Genomic DNA, 19155 nt, shown 5'->3' on the forward strand with positions numbered 1-19155 from the left:
GAGCCTCGCCCCCTCCTCCTCCTCCTCCTCCTGCCAGCCCGCCCCTCTTCCCCCCTCCCCGCCTCTGCCAGCCGGAGCCGAAACCGGAGCGGAGCCCGGACGGCTCATTGCGGAGCGCAGCTGCGGCCACGATGGCAACGACCGTGACCTGCACCCGCTTCACCGACGAGTATCAGCTGTACGAGGAAATTGGCAAGTAAGGAGCCACCGCCGCTGCCGCGCCTGGGGGGGGGGGGGACGGGACAGGGGCGCTCCTCGCCCCCACCACATCAGCGACCTGGGCGCCCTCCCTGGGACTGGCTGTGGGGTGGAGGGAGGGGCAGCCTCCCAAGCTAGTATGTGCCCCCTGGCCCTGCCCCCTATGTGTGTCACCAGCATGCCCCCAGCCCTACCCCAGTGTGCGCCCCCCAGTGTGCCCCCAGCCCTGCTGCCCCCCCCGGTCCGATCCGGAGCCGGGGGGTCTTCTTGGAGAGGCTGCGCAGGCTGGCATGACGCACGATGCAGAGCCCGGCACGGGAGGTGGCGGGACGTGGGAGCCGGAGGGAGAGAGGAGCGCCCGGGCGGGCTGGGTCCCCCTCTCCGGCCCAGCCGCGCGCCTGCCTGCCTGCCTGCCTGCCACCCTCCGGAGCGCCTTGCGCAACGCCAGCCGCCCCACGCCTGCCCCCCCTCCGCCGGGGATTCAGCAGCCCTCCACTGCAGTGGCTGCTCCGCTTGCCCGGGAGCCCCACATCTTCGCCCCAGCTGCACGTGGGAACGCTCCCGCCTGCCCGCCCCCCCCGCCTTTGGCCTGTGGGCCAGGGAGGTGGGAGCAGGCTGCAGCCCTAGCCCCACACTTACCTGGGAGTAAGCCACATGGACTAGAATGGGACTTACTTCTGAGGAGACATGCTGCAATCCTAGCCCCACATTTACTGGGAGTTAGCCCCCATGACTAGAATGGGTCTTCCGACACTTGGGTCTCTTAGGCTGCGATCCTAGCCACACTTACCAGGGAGTAAGGACCATTGACCAGAATGGGACTTACTTCCTAGTAGATATATATCCGATCGACTCGGAGGCTGCAATCCTAGCCACACACTTACCTGGGAGTAAAAACCATTGGCTAGAATGGGACTTACTTCCTAGTAGTCATGTATAAGGATCTGGCTCTCAGGCTGCAATCCTATCTACACTTACCTGGGAGTAAGATCCATTGACTAGAATGGGACTTACTTCTAAGTAGACAGGTGTAGGTGAGGGCTCGCAGCTCGGGACCCTGCAGGGAACCAGCGCGGCTCCTCCACTGCCTTGCTGGGTCGTCCCCTTCCCCGGCACCCCCAGCCTGGGCGTCAAGGAGAAATGCGTGGGCTACTGGGTGGGGGGCCTGGTGAGTTGCTCGCTTGGCTCCCCGTGGCGAAGCGGGGGTGGCTGGCTGGCTGGCAGGCAGCATGGGGGGGGGGAAGAGAAGGGGAGGCGGGGGCAGGCTGCTCCTCTGTGTTGGGGAGGGCATCGCCAGCATGGGGGGGGGGAATGACCATTGTAAGAGCCCTGATGAGAGAGGATGAATAGCCCAGGTAATCTGTTGCCTGTTCTCATTAGAGCTGGGAGCACCTCGGGGGATTGCATAAGAGTGGGGGGATCCAGAGAGGCCCCTTACCTTTGGTGCAGTGCTCCCCCCTTTTTATAGAGGTACTGAGGCACAGACCACCTTGGGAGCTTTGCCTCCCCCCCAAGTGTATTGGCCTAGCTGTGGTTGTGCACTAGTGAGACACTCTGCACATGCTCAGGGAGTGCCTTGCAGGGGGGATTGCGTACACGTGGGGAGGAGGCATCCGGAGAGGCCTCTTACCCTTGGTTCAGTGCTCCTCCCCTTTTTACAGAGGTACTGAGGCACAGACCACCTTGGGAGCTCCCCCCCCCTCCATCCCCAAGTGCATTGGGCCTGGCTGTGATTGTTCACTCTGCACATGCTCAGGGTGTTCCCTTCTCCAGCCAACCTGATGCAAGGGGGAGGAAGAAGTAGTGGTGGCTGAGTGTGATGCTGGAGGGGTCATCTTGGGCCATATTTGGTATTGGGAGACCCATATGAAGTCACAATTCTGGGGATGGGGAAAGAGGAGTTGGGTGTGTAACAGGTTGGTCCTTGTTTGTTAGGACTTCTGAATGTTTCCCCAGGAAACATGGCTGAGGGGAGGACATGCACTCCAGATCAGCCAATGCTCGCATGTGCCATGTTCTGCCTTTCTACTCAATCCCCAACTGGAAATGCTTCTGAGATCTCTTTTGTTTCCTGCTGGTGAACAGCGCTTAAATCCTGTGCAGCAGTGCTTCAGGGAGATGGTCTTGGACAATGCTACCCCCTGAACAGCTTTTGCTGGAAAGTAGGTTGATCCTGGCTGGTGGAAGTCTCTCTGGTGGAGTGTACAGGTAAAACTAGGTTGGATTGGCTGGTTGAAAAGATTTCCAGGCTGCCTCCTTGTCCCTGTAAAGAGGCCATTGAGGTGGCATAAGCATTCCATAAAGCAATGACAGAATGAATGGAAACCAACCATAGGTAGAGCAGGAATGGCTCAGATAATCAAATGACTGAATTCAAGGAGAGCCTGAGCAGAACATGGAATTCTGAAGTGCTTGTGTAAAAGTGGGCAGTCTAAAGGTCTGGCTTCATGGGGGCTGGGGGGGGGGAAGAGCATGTTAACCAGGAGGACTGCCATTGAAAAGGCCTTGTCTCATATCCTCATCAGCTGCATCTCAGGATGGGGGGGGGGGAGACAGTTAAAGCAAGGTGAAGTGTGTGGTATGCAGGCAGGCCGATGGGGGGAGGAGATGGTGCAACTGTGTGCATGTGAAGGGACCCTTGGACATGCCAGTCAAGGACTGCCAGCTTTTGAACTGACCTCTGTAGCTGTTCTGCAAAAGGTGGCTTTGGGAAGTAGCAGGTGAAGCTGGTTGTGGCATGGGGATGAATATCACCTGTGGATTGCTGCAGCTGACTCACAGGCTGAGCTGTGTGGCCATCACAGGCCAAGGAAACTCAAAAATCTCAAAGAAGGGGCATTGCATTTGAAAAGAATTGAATGCAGCCCTGGGCCATGTTATTACACCATTAAAGCATGTTCCGGAATGTCTCTGCCTTGAGCAACAGCCAGCCCACAGAAATCAGGGGCCGGTGAAGGAGCTCCTAGGGTTAGCTGATCTGATTTTTCAAACAGATGTAAGCCCTGGTCTGTTTGGGGACACATGACAAGTCTGGTTCTATAGCAGGCTGGCAAAGTATGCCCTCAGAATGGGTGATGGCAACTCCCCAGCAAAGCTGAGTTAATTGATCCTGTCATATGATCAGTCCTGCCTTGATTAAGACCTCCTGTGGTGGTGTGAGGTCTCATTCTACACCCGGCTTTCTGTTCCAAGGTGTCCTCAGAGGTGGATGGGCAAGTTTTCTGAAGCCTGCCAGGCCCTGACCCATTTGCCCGCCAGCAGGCTCCGACTCTGCCCACCGGCTGAAGGGAAGCATTGTGACTTTGATCGCAGCCCAGACCTGCCTTTCTTCACACTCAGTTGTGAGTCAGTTGCTCTCCCTTCTCTTAGTTGATTTCTGCATTGACTTTGAGGCTCTTGGAAGCATAGGAGGGTTGGCCTGCCATGAGCTGCTTTGGTGCCCCTTTTCATGAGGCTGAAAGGCAGCCTAGAAATACCTGAAAACAAACCAACCAAACTGCTCCTAGAGAATGGGGTGCTCCTGGGGAAAGGGGGGAAGGAGTGAAAGAGGAAGTGGGGAAGGAGGAGCACAGAGTGGTGGACCAGAGTATGTCTCATTAGGTTTCATTTTCGTTCCTTCCAACCCCCCACTTCTAGAGGGGTAAACATAACTGTCTATTACAGCAACCAAAAAGTGTCAGTGGATCTGTCGGTTGCAGTAAACGCACCGAAAGCCTTCTGTAGCACCATAAGGACTTGCATACATTGTGGCAGAAGGCCTTGCCTGTTGCCGTCAGATGCATAGCATTGTCCTTGCGAGAGCTATTCAGTTGTCGCCCTTTCAGTCTTGCCCTGTCTCTGAAATTGGTCCCCTGCTCCCCTTGGTGATTTGACTGTGATGCTCATGGGTCATGATGTGACCCAGCCAGGGGTTTCTGATGCCCCCAATTGCAGGGCTCTTAGCTAGGTCTTCCGTAGAATGCATCATGCTAGGTGAATGTCTCTAGAGCTCTCTGTTCTCAGCTCCCCCCCCTTCCAAAAGACCCTTTTCCAAACCAAGAAGAATTTTTAGGTTTCTGTGTGTTTTCTGCATGGCAGGGACTAGGGGAGGGTTGTGATTCATGTGGGCACAGCAGGCTGTAAACTGGGAAGGCAGTAACACTTTGTAGAGCAAAATATCTTGCATGGGGGAAGTTTGGGGTTCAGTCTCTGGACCTCCAACCCTGGAGAGCTCACAGCATAGACATTACTGAGTTGGATGACCCAGTGGGTCTGAGACCGTCTTCCTAAATGGAAGTGGCAGCAGCTGCCACTTCTCAAAGGCCGTGCTGTCTACATTGCTTGATGGAACTATAGAGGAAAATGTTGTGGGCATCCAACATTCAGAACTTTTCACCCAAGAGGCTCTTCATTGCTTGTTGCCCTTGGGAACTAGATTAATTTCCTCCATCTCTTCTCCACTGAAGGATCAGGAGACCCTTTTGTGCTCCCAGAACCGTTTCTTAACTAGCTAGAGCAGCAGTTTGCAAACATTTCAGTGCTGTGACCCACTTTGTCAGCCACAGCGCTTGTGCCACATCCCAGAAAGCCTTGCGGTTTCTGGGTTGCACCCCAGAATGCAAAGTCACAAGACCTTTTGGGGCATGACAAGGTGCAACGTGGCCAACTGCGCACTGGTGTTACCCGAGAAGCTGCAAGGCATTCTGGGGTGCGATGTGTCCCAGAATGCCTTCTGGCTTCTGGGTTTGTGCTGGCTGCATGACCTGCCAAAAATTGGGTTGTGACCCACAGTTTGAGAATCACTGAGCTGGAGTGTTTGTGTGCAGTTCTGGGTGGGGAGTAATATGATGCTGGCCTCTGCAGTCAAGAGACATTAAACCAGTTGTTAAATTATGGCTCCCTGGAATCCTGAAGCCAAAGAACCGGCCAGTTAATTCACACCAATATTCAGAATTCAGTGTGTTAATCCCAACCACCTTGATCCTTAGTGGCCTTTCAGAAGAAGCTACAGCTGGCAATGTTCCCCTGCCAAGTGCTTGACCTGCCAACCCTTGGCTCCCTGGTTCACAGTCATAGACCTCCAACCATGTCTTTCCTTCTATGGCCTTTAGCCACCTTGCCTCTAAACTCTCTGTCCTTTTATCCCAACATCCAAACTAATTCCCAGTCCTCAGCCTGCATCTGTGGGCAGTTTCAATCCAGTCCAACTAGTAGCTTTCCCTACTCTAATGGAAGCTGGACTGCCATTGGCCATTCTTTGCCATCAACCTCAGCCAACCAGTGCCAGGTACTTCACAGCCATAAGCTCAACATAATACTGTGTGTTTGGTCCTTTCCCAGTGACCCAAAGGGTATCCCTTCCAGTGGTTCTCAAACTGTGAGCCATGGCTTCCTGAGGAGCCACAGAAACTGGCCAGGGGAGCTGTGGAATCCTCATGAAAATCCACCTTCCTATATACGTAGAATTGTTACCCTAATGGGGAGCCATGACCAATGGCCCAGTCAAGGGAGCTGCCAGTTGAAAAAGTTTGGGAACCTCTGCCTTAGACTGAACCTCAACTGCTTCCACCCATGCTGACTTCCATGATCTCCTACTTTGAGTATTGAGACTTGTGGGTACTGAGTCTTGTGTGTCTTTTTTGCCGTATTGAATTGCACAGTGATGCTTTTCAAAATATGAGAGATCAAAGTAAAGCTCTCAACTTAGTGGAAGTATAATTTTAGTCAAACAATGTTTTATTCATTCATTCCTATATTTTATATATCGCGTGCGCATGCGTGTTTGTGTGTATATGAGAGAGAGAGAGAATTCTTCCTTTGATAACTGAGTTATAGTGTAATTTTTGAATTCTGGGCTGCAATATTTACTTTTTAAAAATATTGAATCCATTTTTGTTATTTCCATAAAGGAAAGGATTTTTATAAATAACCTTTGCCTCACCATGGTGACCGGTGTGGTGGAGTTGCCTGGTAGCGATATTTCACAGTATAATATCCTTATCATACACGAAGCCCGTCAGAAATTCCTTAACTGTGTGGGGAAGTGATTTGTGCCCTGATCAGAGCCATAACTAGGGCAGAGCTTGAGGGGCAGCTGCCCCAGGCGCTATGCCAAAGGGGTGTGTGCATGACTGCCCCTCAGGCTCTGCCCTAGTTTCAGAGGAGGGTGGCGGCTCTGTGACCCCCATTCCTTCTCCTGCGGAGGCTCTCCTGGTGTCACTGCCCTGGGTGCTAGAGCAGTGCGTCATGACTCCAGCCTTAATGCAGGAACTGCTTCCTCTGTGTGCCCTTCCCTATTTTTCCTAATTTAAGTCTTTAAAAGACTCTTTCAGGATGTCCTTCTGTTTTCCTGCTATGAAGTAACAAGTCCTGTTGATATGGGGGGGGGGGGGCTGACTCCCAAGGAAGTATGTGCAGAATTGAATTGCACTCCAAGTGGCTTCATCCTTATACTTGTCCTCTTGTCACTGGTGCATTTTTTCTCTGCTGTGTGTTGTGCTTTTTAGGGGATCTGGGAATTTGAAAGCTGATCACAGCTGGGTTGGGTTGCTTCATAGAACTGCCCTATTTTTGAGATAGATGTGCCTACTTTTTTTTTCAAAGTGGGTTCGTGTGCAGTTGACACGATCCAGCTGAAGTTAATCTCTTTAAACCTCTGTTGACTGCAGAGGAAGTACCTTAAGTACTTTGAAGTCCTGCCAACATTGTGTGTGTGTCTCTCTCTGTGTGTGTTAATGTTGGTAGTATTGCTCCTATAGTATACAGTTGTTTACTTTGAGAGCGGGTGTTGAGTAGTAGCTGTGTGGTCCTATGGGACTACACAAAAGTCCCACTGTGTTCAGTGTGGCTTGCCTTTGTGAAAACATGTATCTGATTGCAACTTAAGAGTCCAAGCTTTGAATCAGGACTTCCCTGGTTTGGATCTTGCCTCTGCTGTGAACTTCGGAGATGGCTTCAGGCAAGCGACTCGCTCTTGGCCTCAGTCTTCCCCAGCTGCAGTATTAACTTATCTTACCAGACGGTGATAAGGACCACATCAAGATATACACGTGACATGTTTTGCACACTGAAAGCACTATACAAAAGCCAAGTGTTGTTCAGCATTCTGTAGAGCGGCCATTGCCAAAGTTCAGATAGAGGCTGTAGCATTTGGAAGCAGAGGTTGTAACTGTATTGTAGGTATAATGGAGTTAGTGGAGTAGGAAAGCTGGAGGACCCTCCAGATTTTTTATTTGATCAAAGCTGGCAGGTGGATCTGAACTGTACTTAACATGTGTACAGGGCGTCTAGAGTATGCCACCCTACAGATATTGCCTTGATGTTGCCATTGCAACCACTTTGTAATTATTCCCATATTCCAGATGAGGAAGACTGAGGCTGAAAAGGAGTGGCTTGCCAAAGGTGAGTTCATGTCAGAGGGTAACACCCAAACCAAGGCAGTCCTGATTCTCAGTGCAGTCACTTGGCCACTATGCTTCACCACCTTTCAGCTCCGGGAAGGTTAAGACCCTTTGGCAGAGGCAGCCAAATGTTTGCTTGAAAAACTGTGACCCTGAGCGCTTTCTGCCTGGAAGCCAGCTCCACGGAAATCCGTTGGACTTGCTTCCCTGTAAATATGCAAAGAAACCATCTATCATAGTGACAGATGAGGATGCAACATCCCATGTTGCGATTACTGCTTGAGGCTTGTCTCCTACCACTTTGCTTTGTGTGTGTGCGTGTGTGTGTGGGGGAGATGATATAAAGCACCCTTGGAATACAGCGAGGCCTTTTCTCGCTATATTTTTTTTCCCCCTTCCTATTTTTGAAAAATGCAATTTGAATATGGATGGCAGCCTTCTCTGTCTATGCCATGTTATGTAAGCTTCCTAATGGCATATTTTCACATATGTACAGTACATCTTCCCTCCTCCATATATAAACATGGTGATGGGATGGGATAAATTTGGCTACCTTGACAGTGGTGCCTGGAATAGAAAGGCCTGTGGAATATCTCGCACTGCAAGGGGAACAAGGCTGCAATCCTGCACATGCTAACAGGGGAGTAAGGGCCCAATCCTATCCAAATTTCCAGCAGCTGTGCTGTTGGGGCATGAGCTGAATCCTGTGGGGGGGGGCAGTCATGGAGGCCTCCTCAAGGTAAGGGAACGTTTGTTCCCGTTCCTTGGGGCTGCGTTGCAGCTGCATCGGCACTAGAAAGTTGGATAGGATTGGGCCCTAAGTCCCACTGTACTCAGTGTGGCTGATTTCTGAGTAGACATGCCTAGGATGGATTGCACCATAAGGCATGCTCAGAATTGGGAAGTATCCAGATTACAGAGGTCCATATGTGAGATTTTTTTCCTAAAGGACCAGGCTTGTGCTTTTTTCTGTATGGCACCATTTCTCTAAGTGTGCTGCTAGAAGCCCTGGGGCTCCCTTAGACTACTCGAGGGGCTCCATGAGCATCCCATAAATGGCTGGCATCCGCTTGGCACTGCTCCACTCTGAGCATGTGCTGACACTCTGGGGCTTCCTGAGACTGTTTAGGAGTGTAAACGGTTTTGGAGACCAGAAAGTTTGAAAACTCCTGCTCTAGAGTACTGTATTTATAAACTGCTTTGAAATGAGAGGTTCTCACTGTAGTTGTGGAACGGCTGGACAGTTCCCTATTCCCAAGGGGCTCACAACTGGAAAAAAGACTCAAGGGCAGTGTTGGTGCCAGATGACTAGGGGTCCAGGAGCAAAGCAGTTCGCTTGTCTCCTTGTGAAGCCTCCTGGCCTTTTCTGAAAGTGCACTGTATGCCTCTTGCCGCCACTACCACTGCTGCCATCAGTTCAAGGGTCGGCCCCAGCTGGATGGAGCTTCTGATGGATATGAGCCCTTCACTTGGCTGACCCCTGATGCAACATGTGCAAGAGAAGTGGAGGGGAGGGAGCTGTTGGTGGGGGAGAATAGTGTGCCATTATTGGCGCTGTGGTCTGTTGATTAAGTAGCCTGTGGAACTCCTTGTCACAGAATGTGGTGATGGCATCTGGCCTAGGTGCCTTTAAAAGGGGAGTGGACAGATTTCTAGAAGTAATTTGCATCAAGGGTTACAAGTCTTACAAGGGTTAGATTAGAAGTGACAGCAGCAGCAACTGTTACGTTGCATATGCCTGATCTCAAAAGCTAAGCAGAATCAAGCCTGGTTAGTACTTGGATGGGAGACCGCATGGTAATACCGGGTGCTGTAGGCTTAGACCATAGTCTTTCGAGACTGAAGGTTGCCAACCAGCCAACTACAAGTCTTAATGAGTTTTTATCACCTCCTGGTTTTAGAAGTAGGCTATCGCTGAATAACAGATGCAAGGGAGTGGCAACAGGGTGCAGGTCTCTTTTGTGCTCCCTGAGACATCAGGTGGGCCACTGTGAGATACAGGAAGCTGGACTGAATGGACCTTTGGCCTGATCCAGCAGGAAGGTTCTTATGTTCTTATGCTCAGTCTCTCCTTTACTGTTTTTACCCTGAAAATTAGTAGGGTGTGCTTTGATTCAGGTGCATGGCCTTGCATGGCTGTTCTAAAGAATAGAAGTGCTTCTGTTTGAAAGCATGCCATCAGTGCGCATGTTTGTGTGCCGTGGTAGCCTGGCCCTTAGTTAGGCTGAGTTACAGTAACATGCTGGTCCTTGCTGGGTCAGATGGAAATAGTGCTGTTTGTCACGGGACATTCCATCTCAGGCAGTGGTGAAAAAAGTTGGACCATCACAAAATCTGCCAGTTTTGGGTATTTTGGCATTGCCAACCTGCTTGGAAGTGGGGTAATGCAGATGCCACCCAATGATTTTAGCAAGGGGAGGGGGACATGGAGGTGAGTGCCTGAGGTGGAACAGGGAGTAAAAATCTCATGTGATGTGACTCATGTAAGCCAACTCAAATATCACATGAATGGTCAACTCGCCACAAGTTGAGCATATCAGTTTTAGATTGGTCCTGGCAGGAAATACAGAGCAGGATGCTGTTCTTGAGATCTTCAGGAAAATGAACTTTGAAGAGGGGGAACGGATGGATTTAGATTTTTTTTGGGGGGGGGTGTGCAATATACAGGGGTTAGGTCCTCTGCATGTGTCTGCTCAGAAGTTGCATTGAATTCATGGAACTTACTCCCAGATAAGTGGGTACCGAATAGCAGCCTTTGTGAGGGTGTTTCAAGGAGTGTTTGAAGCAGGAGGAACTGAAAGATGGCCATGTGGAGAATGCAAGAGGAATCATTGCAGACCAGGTGGATGGTGACTTTTTTTGCAGCGAGACCCTGGTTATGGTGTCTCCTCCCCACCTGTACAGCATCTGTTCTACGGACATTTAGCTACCTCAAGACATTCTTAGCCTCACAAAATGGTGTGCCTTCATTCTTCCTTTGGCAATTTTTCTGTTTTAGGACTGGTGTGATGCAACCAGCAATGCCATCCTACACAGGTCTACCCAGAAGTAAGCCCCATTGAATCCAGTGGGACTTGGTCCCAGGTTAAGCATATAGGATGGCAGCCTGAGAGTCTGAGCTTTGGATTGGGGCTTGGAATCTCCCCTCTGCCATGAACTCACCAGGTGGCTATTGGCAAGCGACTCCTCTCGGCCTCAGTCTTCCCCATCTGCAGTGTGGGCATAATAATATTTATTGCCTTATGTGAAGCACGTTGCACACTCAGAAAGCACTATGTAAATGGAAAGGGTTATTGTTAGTGTTGTAAAATTGCTATTTCATTGCTGCTAGTGATGTTGGTTGTAGACATTTTTAACTTGCTGTTTTAGTTACAGAGTCATTATGTTCTTCTTAGTCTCCTTGGTTTTTGTTTTTTAGAAGAAGGCAAAATATCAGTATTTTAAATAAAAGCATGAATATGATGTTCAGGTCAACCTGAGCATTGCGTAAGGTCGACTGGGTGGTGAAGATGTGACAGGTTGCTGTGTAATGGACTCGGGGTTGTTACTGTGCCTTTCGCTCTGCCCTCCTTACTTGATCTGCAGCAATCATAACTCACAGTGACCTGGACTAATTAGTGGGACAGTGGAGTCTCTGGGCTGCAGTTTGTCACACTCCAGTAGCAGATGCGTAATGAGAAAAATAGATATGGTTTGTGTTGAAGGGATGCGGTCGGTAAACTTAGTGCATAGCCATGAGATAGTGTCAGAGCATTGGGCTGTTGAAGGTTCAGAACGGTGGGATGTGTTCATTCCATCATCAGAGAGCATATAGCTCTTCATATAGAGATCACACAACACATAGAGAACAGTGTTTCTCAACGTTTGTCCTCTGCCGAACCACTTCACATGGTCCACCTATTTGAATCACCACCGGAAATAACTGGTGATGATGTCATCACCAGTTACTTCTGGATTGGGAGGCCAGATGTGAAATGACAAACACCAGTAAGAGGCTCAGGGTGAACAGGAGGGATTTTTTGAGCATGGAAAAGCATGCTGTGGAGCTCTGCCTGCTGAGCTAAGCCTCCTACCACTTTGTTCCATCACATTCCTGGTCTTACTGCCAGGCAGCAAGTGTGCAGGGGTCCTGCGAGTACCACTAGACACTCCCTCAAGTACCACTGGTTGAGAAACACTGATATAGAACATACCATATAGAGATCACTGGGAGCTGAAGGGGCATCATGGCTAAGAAACCAGAGCTGCGCATCACTGATAATTCCCCAGTTCGAATTTTGCCTCTGTCCTATGCTCAATAGGCAAGACTTATTAGGGTGATCATAGGCAAGTAAAGTACTCCCTCTCAACCTCAGTCTTTCCATCTTTAATATGGAGATAATAAGCCTTAATAATAATAATAATAATAATAATACAGGTATTTATATACCGCCTTTCTTGGTCATCAGATTTCTCCTCAGACTTCATTCAAGGTGGTTTACAAAAGCAGACTGTTCTAAATCCTCGTAGGGATTTTTACAATTGAAGAAAGGTTCTATCTTTCAAGAACCACAACATTTCAGATGGATCTTTCTGATCTGGTATCACATTGTGGCCTCCAGTTTCCTCCCACGCAAGCTGACAAGCAGCTCCTTCATCTCTCACGTGGAGGGCAGCCAAGACGCCTCTTCGCTCACGCCAAAGAGCAGCTGGAATAACTCAGCTCGGCTTGTCAGCTGCTTCAAGGTCTCACAATTCACGGTGACGGTGGCCTCGAACCGGCGACCTGCGGATGTTATCTTTAGGCAAACGGAGGCTCTACCCTCTAGACCAGACCTCCTGCCTTACCTTAGTGGTGGTTGTAAGGATTCTAGCGTAATGATTACATGCTTTACACACTCTGGAAGTGCTATATAAATTCTAACTCTTGTTTTATGAAGCTGTCAGTCCTTAGTGCAGGTGTTCCCAAACTTTGCAGCGCTGTGACCCACCTCATCCTCTGTTGGTGGGTCACAATGCACCTGGTGGTGCTGGAGGCCTCTTCTGACAACCAGAAGTGGCTTATGGAGGCTTCTGAGCAGTGGCGTCACTAGGGTTTGTGTCACCTGGTACGGGAGGCCAGCACGTCACCCCCATGATGGACCTCCACCCATTCAGTGGGTGGGGCAATGCTCAAGAAGGTGGATGTGGCAATGTTCCATTGCCCTGCCCCCACTGGTTTTTTGGCTATAATTCTTGATAAAATAGAGACATTTCAATGCGGTTTGTTTCATTCCATTGTACATGAAATCATGCATCAAATGATGTATAACATGATGGTTATACCAAGATTTTAGAAATTTTGGCCAGCAGTGGTGTCGGCCTCTCCATGCACATCACCTGGTGCAACACGCACCCCCCTAGTGTTACCACTGTTTCTGAGGGCCATTCTGAGGCCTGCAGAGGCCTGTAGAGTGGGTCACCTGGCCAGGAGAAGCCTCCGGAGACTCCAATCAGTAATGGGGCTTCCAGAAATTGCTCCTATTTGGACCCAAACCAGTGGAAGGGCCCAGATCACAACCCACACTTTAGGAAGTGCTGCCTTGGTGCATCCAGCATTGTCTACACCAGGGGTGCCCAAACCCAGCCCTGGGGCCACTTGCGGCCCTCGAGGCCTCTCAATGCGGCCCCCAGTCCCCAATGAGCCTCTGGCCCTCCAGAGATTTGTTGGAGACCACACTGGCCCGACGCAACTGCTCTCAGCGTGAGGGAAACTGTTTGACCTCTCGCATGAGCTGTGGGATGAGGGCTCCCTCCACTGCTTGATGTTTCAAGGAAAGACCAGCCTTGCTTTGTGCAAGGCCTTTTATAGGCCTTGAGCTATTGCAAGACCTTCCTTCATTCATATAAGTTTATCTTTAATATATTCATTTATGTAAACTTATGTAAATTTATTCAAATTTGAAATGTATATGAATTCTCTTTTCCCCTGACACAGTGTTAGAGAGACGATTAGCAGTGGCTCTCAGGGGTATTTTTCCCAGCGCTACCTGCAGATGCCAGGGATTGAACCTATGACCATCTGTGTGGAAAGCAGGTGCTCTGTCACTGTACTCCTGCCCCTCCCTGAAGGAAGGGTGCGAATCAAGAAAGCAATAATAGGACTGGGGGCTGTGGACTCCCCCATTTTTTCAGTTTCCTATGGGCCCTCTTCCTACACTGGAGTTAACGTGGTGACCACTAAGACTACTGGCCCTGATCCAGACATTGCTCCACCAGTTAGCCATCCCTTCTCTTGACATAGGACAAGAATGGCCCACTTCTGCATCTTCAGGGCCTGTTTTTCAGATGCTGGTTTGGAGGTCTGGATCTGTTCAAACCCCTTATGGATACCCAGTCTTAATTTAAAGGCTGGCAACAACTAGCAACAAGGGTTTTACAGATCTGAGCGTTTGGTTGGTATGAATTCATTGGTGTTGCTTTTCCAGCATGCATCAGTGCTAGAAGAACAGCCTTGTGTGTATTAAACCTGCATGCAAGCTCATGTTGATTTCTTTTCCAGACAAGTTAAACAGTGAGATATGTTATTATTAACTGCATCTTCGGTCAAAACCTGATACCATTGCCAGGCTGAGACCTCCCAGCGCTTGAGGCACTGCACCAAATAGGGCTTCCTTACCTGAATCTGTGCTATTGTTCATCCCTGTCCTCTCTTCCAGGCTTTCTCTTCTGCGCTGTTCTTCCTTCATAGATTCAGGGAGTGGGAGGAGTAGGTGGAGGTAACCAGGTGAAAGCAGGTGCCTCCCACCTACCTGTCACCTGAGGTGACTGAAACAGCCTCCTGTATGAGCCAATCCTGCTTGATCCCAGATAAATATTGTTTTGATCCTCAAGGCATCCCTGCCCTAGCTGAATAGACATAGCCTTGGACCTACGTTTAAGTCATTGCATTGTAGTAGCGAAGGCTGATGGGAGTGGCACCCCCCACAATTTTAAAAGCTAATGTAGTTTATGGTTAACCCACAGAACAACTTGTGCTGATGTTCGGAGTTCAGTATGGGAATTGCTGTTCTGGTAGCTATAAGATACAGCAGGAGGGGTGCCGTCTTTGCTTCCCAGCTGTCTAGGGGATGCCTTCTCAAGAATGCCAAGTTGTTTAGGGTTTTGGAGGCACTTTGAGTTGAATCCGGAAACTGACCAGGAGCCAGCGTGGCTGGAACAAGAGTGGAGTGGCATTCTCTGCAAATCTACCCCAGCTGAAGCTTTTTGAGCCAGCTGTCATTCCGGAACACTTTTGAGAGGCATCCCTATGTAGGGTGTGTTAACTAATCCAAGTGTTATGCGGCATGAATGATCATGGCAGGTCTGCTCTCTCCAGGAAAGGGTGCATTTGCCACACTAGCTTTGTCTATGCACTGAGATTCTTGGACGCAGCCGCCAATGGTGCACCCAAGGTCCAAGATCACACCTGAACTGCACACCTCGTCCTTCATGGGGGCAGTAATAATGCCTAGCATTTGTGTTGTGCACTCCAGAAATGCTAAACACCTCTCATAATCTGTCTTGATGTCATCTTTACAGAGCCCTGTAAGATTAATTTTATGTCCACATTACAGCTAGGGAAAACTGAGAGTGAAAGGGAAGTGACTTGCCCAAAGCCACCCATTGAGTTTGGAGAGCGCTCTTGGTGACACCCAGAGGCATTGTGTGTGGGGATAAGAACGTGACTCTCACTCCAATGAAAGTAGCTTTGTCTTTTGGTGCGTGGGGCACTTTTTCCTGTGCATTGGCATTTAAGAGGTTAGAAGAGACAGGAGCCAGAAGTACATGAAATAGTCTAATCCAGATTTATTGAGCAGATGATTTCAACTAGGGAGGGGGGAAGGAGGTAAAGGAACACAGTTGCTGTAGCTGAAATTGACTAGCAAACTGGCACTGTTGGGTAGACTAGAGGATGGAGGAGCACAGTGTCTGTGGGGTGGGTGGGTTTGCAGAATTAGCAAGTGTTCCTGTGACCTGGTGTATCTGCAGAGTGCTGGATTTTTTTTGGGGGGGGCGTTATTGAATATCGCATGCTCTGGTGTGGGAAAGAGGATGATGGAGACAACAGGAAAGACTGGATGAAATGCCGAGGCGTTGCTGCTATGAGGGAGAGAGATAAGAGCAAGGGTCAAGGCGGAGAAAAAGGCACGCTACGTGTTTGGCTGAATATTGAAAAGGGAAGATAGAGAGAGGGGCCAGACATCAAAATATACCTGTCTTTGCTCATCTGAAGAAGAGTCTAGGCGAAAGCTTCCAGGAGGAGCAGAACTGAGGAACTGCAGGCACCAAGCCAAGTTCCTGGGGAAGCTTGACAGTGAGCCAAAGGTAGATCTAAAGAAGGGTGCTTTGACTTTGGCCCAAGTGGTCCAAGGAGGCACAGCACAATTCTGGAGTGGAGATCTGGCACAAGGTCTAGAGCCGCAGACCCTGCATGTCTCTGGGCAGCTTTTTGGATTTTAGTTCTAAGAAAGAGAAGAGGCCCAGTGATTTCAGCTTCAAGTCCCAGCTTCTAGTTTGGTGATTTCAGCTCTGAAGCAGTCATAAGAACATAAGAACAGCCCCACTGGCTCAGGCCATAGGCCCATCTAGTCCAGCTTCCTGTATCTCACAGGAAGTCCAGGCAGCTTCATCTTAGGAGTACCTGAACACAAGCACAATAGAAGAACTTCAATTGCACCACTACAGGAGAAACAACTCGAATCCAAGAGGAAGGAAGCAAGAACTCAAAATCAAACTTCCATGTTAGGGCAATTGTAGCCATTTCAAAGTAGGAAAGTAGGAAGCTTGTTTGATCTGGGGGGGGGGGGGCTTGTCCACCCTGTCTAGAACTGTAGGCTCTGCATTCTACCTGCTTCAAGAAATGTCCATGCTTGTGAATGGATGTGCTTACCTTCAGCTCTTGGAGGGGGGTGAACAAAATGATGTAGACTGAGGGAATGACCTCTGTCAGTTTCATGGTAAGAGCATCCATTGCTGCAGCCACTAGAATTGTACATAGCAATACCAAGTATCAGATTGAGCAGAGGCATTCTTTAAGCCGGAGTCCTTTATCCAGGTGGACCCATTTAAATTTCACAGTGGGGTGTTTCTGCTGTATCCGGGGCCAGCCCATTCATGAGGCCACATGAGACAGTTGCCTAAGGCAACAGATTGGTTGGAGGGGGGCACCAATCTCTGTCCGCCTACTTACCACCTCTTTCCATTCCCTGGATTGGAAAAGAAAGGTGGGGACAGAGAGGGGGAGGTGAGTGCTAGGTGAGAACATTGGAAGGAGGGAGCAGAGGCTGGCATATCATGGATAATGGGGGGGGTAGCATTTGGCATGCAGAAGGTCTTGGGCCAGCCCTGGCTCTGCTGTTGGGTACAGGCAGGGCATCGGCATAAAGTGCAGTCACCTTTGGAAAATTCCATCCTTCACATGGCTTTTGGTGGAGTGGGAGAAGGTAAAAAGGAAGAAATGACTTCTTAAGAAGGATTTTCTGGCACTGATTCTGGTCTAAAGGACCCAAAGGATCTATCTAGTGCCCTGAGAATAGCAACCATCTGCAACACAGGAATTGTCTGACGTCTCTATCCCTTACCCCTTCCAGAATGGGTGAAGATAAGCAGAGATGAGGCTCATGGGCAGCCAGTGGTCAATGATGAAGGCTTTGCTGCTGTCAAAAGAAAAACTTATTACAGCATCTGTCTACTTGCGTAGCACATTCTCCGCTTAGGTGTCTAGGGCATCATTGCAGTCCTTTGTGGGCTCTGCCCGTGTCGGAGGGTGAGAGAAGCAACCAAGCCTGAAAAGAGCATGTCTCCAGTGGTTGTCACCCCCCCCCCCATTTCTTGCATCAGGTGTGTGCTAGTTCTGTTAGGAGCTGAAACGGGCAGCACTTTTGTGACAATCAAGCACACAAACCCCATTCGGCAGCACAGCCCAAATGTTGTGCTTGGGATGCGCTGAAATGCAGCACACTGCTGAACATTGGCTGAGGAGCTCATACCAGCAGCGGCACACATTTCCTGAGATTGGCACATTCAGTTCTGCTCATAACATCTCGAGGAAGATGTAAAACCAGATATTGTTTTAACAGCAAAGAATATGAATGATGGTGAAGCTGGAAGAGAAGCTGCTTTTATTTACAGCCAGGAACGGTCTGCTGAAAAAGGAGGCACAGCAAAAAATAAAGAGGTGGAAGGCAGAAGAAAACGGGAAAGGGTGCTAGTTTCTATCTTAGTCTGTGAACAGATGGGAATTGACGCTGAAGGAATCGCACCTTTTACCCCCATTTTTAACAGTGAGTGTAATTAATCATTGAAGCTTTTTTTAAAGAGATGCAATACATTCAGTTTTTTGAAACTGCATTGAGTTGAGAAATGAAATCCTAAGTACGCTTAGGCAAAAAAAAAAGTAGATATACCTGTACCTGGTCCATAAGAAAATATCAAAAGCTGCATTCAGATAATACCATTATTGGGACCAATCGAAGAGGTGCAACATTCTAAACAAGCTTTTGAGTTCTCCATAACTCCTTCTTAGGCTAGATCAGGAGTCTCCAAACCCCGGCCCGGGGGCCAGATGCGGCCCGTGGCCAGCCTCTTGTCCCCTGAAAGCCTCTGGCCCACTCAACTGAACACGACCAGAGCTGTGCTCTGGTTGTGTCTGGAGGGTGTTCTGAAGGCTGGATAGGTTGAATGAATGAGCCCATTCATTCATTTATTCACTCATCTAAGTTCCATCTCTTATTTAAATTTTATGTTTAAATTTTTTCCTGGCCCTCAATACCACGCCAGATGCAACCCTCTGGACAAAAAGTTTGGAGACCCCTGGGCTAGATCAATGGTTTCCAAACTGGGAGCCGTGGCTCCCCAGGCAGCTGTTGAAACCAGCTAGGGGAGCCGCAGAATCCTTGCGAAAAACCTGCTACCCTATACAATGTATAGGATTGCAGCCCTACTGGGGAGCCGTAGCCAAGTAGGTCAAGGGAGCCACCAGTCAAAAAAGTTTGGGAACCACTGGGCTAGATGTTAAGAAGAAGAAAGTTGGTATAGCCAGGATAGTGTAGTGCAGAGATTCTCAATCCTTTAGGTCTCCAGAGCCCTTTACACTTCTAAATGGAGTCTCCAGGAGCCCCAGTGTGCCAGTATATGAGCTGAGTGCACAGTGCCAAGCAGATGGCAGCCACAGGCTTGCTCACCACACGCGCAACCCTGTGGTGTGCTCGTGGAGCCCTTGAAGGGGTCTTAGGGAGCCCCAAGGTTCTTAGGTGCACACTTTGAGAAACACTGATGTATGGTTCTGGTGTTGGACTTAGACCTGGAAGATCCAGGTTCAAATCCCTGCTCAGTCATGAAGCTTCCTGGGTGACTTTAGGCCGGTCACTATCTCTCAATCTCACCTATCTCACAGGGTTATTGTGAGGACAAAAGGAGGGAAGGAACCACCCTGAGCTCCTTGGAGGACAGGCTGTAGAAAAATGTGCAAAGTAAATAGAGGCTGACTGCACAATTCTTAACAAGTCTACTTAGAAGTATTGTCCATTATGCTCAGGAGGATGTACTCCCAAGTAAGTGAGTATAGGATTGCAACCCA

At 49.4% G+C, this 19155-nt stretch overlaps 1 protein-coding gene across 1 annotated transcript in view; it reads left to right on the forward strand.

Annotated features, from left to right (window-relative positions):
* Positions 1-84: 84 nt before the first annotated feature.
* CAMK2B (calcium/calmodulin dependent protein kinase II beta) overlaps positions 85-19155 on the forward strand; it is a 222599-nt gene continuing 203528 nt past the window's right edge. The window contains exon 1 of the mRNA XM_066639773.1: positions 85-196. Coding sequence (XP_066495870.1) covers positions 132-196 — 65 coding nt within the window. The 5' untranslated portion in view covers positions 85-131. The remainder of the gene's footprint in view (positions 197-19155) is intronic.

Source organism: Tiliqua scincoides, chromosome 11 (genome assembly GCF_035046505.1).
Source record: "Tiliqua scincoides isolate rTilSci1 chromosome 11, rTilSci1.hap2, whole genome shotgun sequence".
Taxonomy (NCBI): Eukaryota; Metazoa; Chordata; class Lepidosauria; order Squamata; family Scincidae; genus Tiliqua; species Tiliqua scincoides.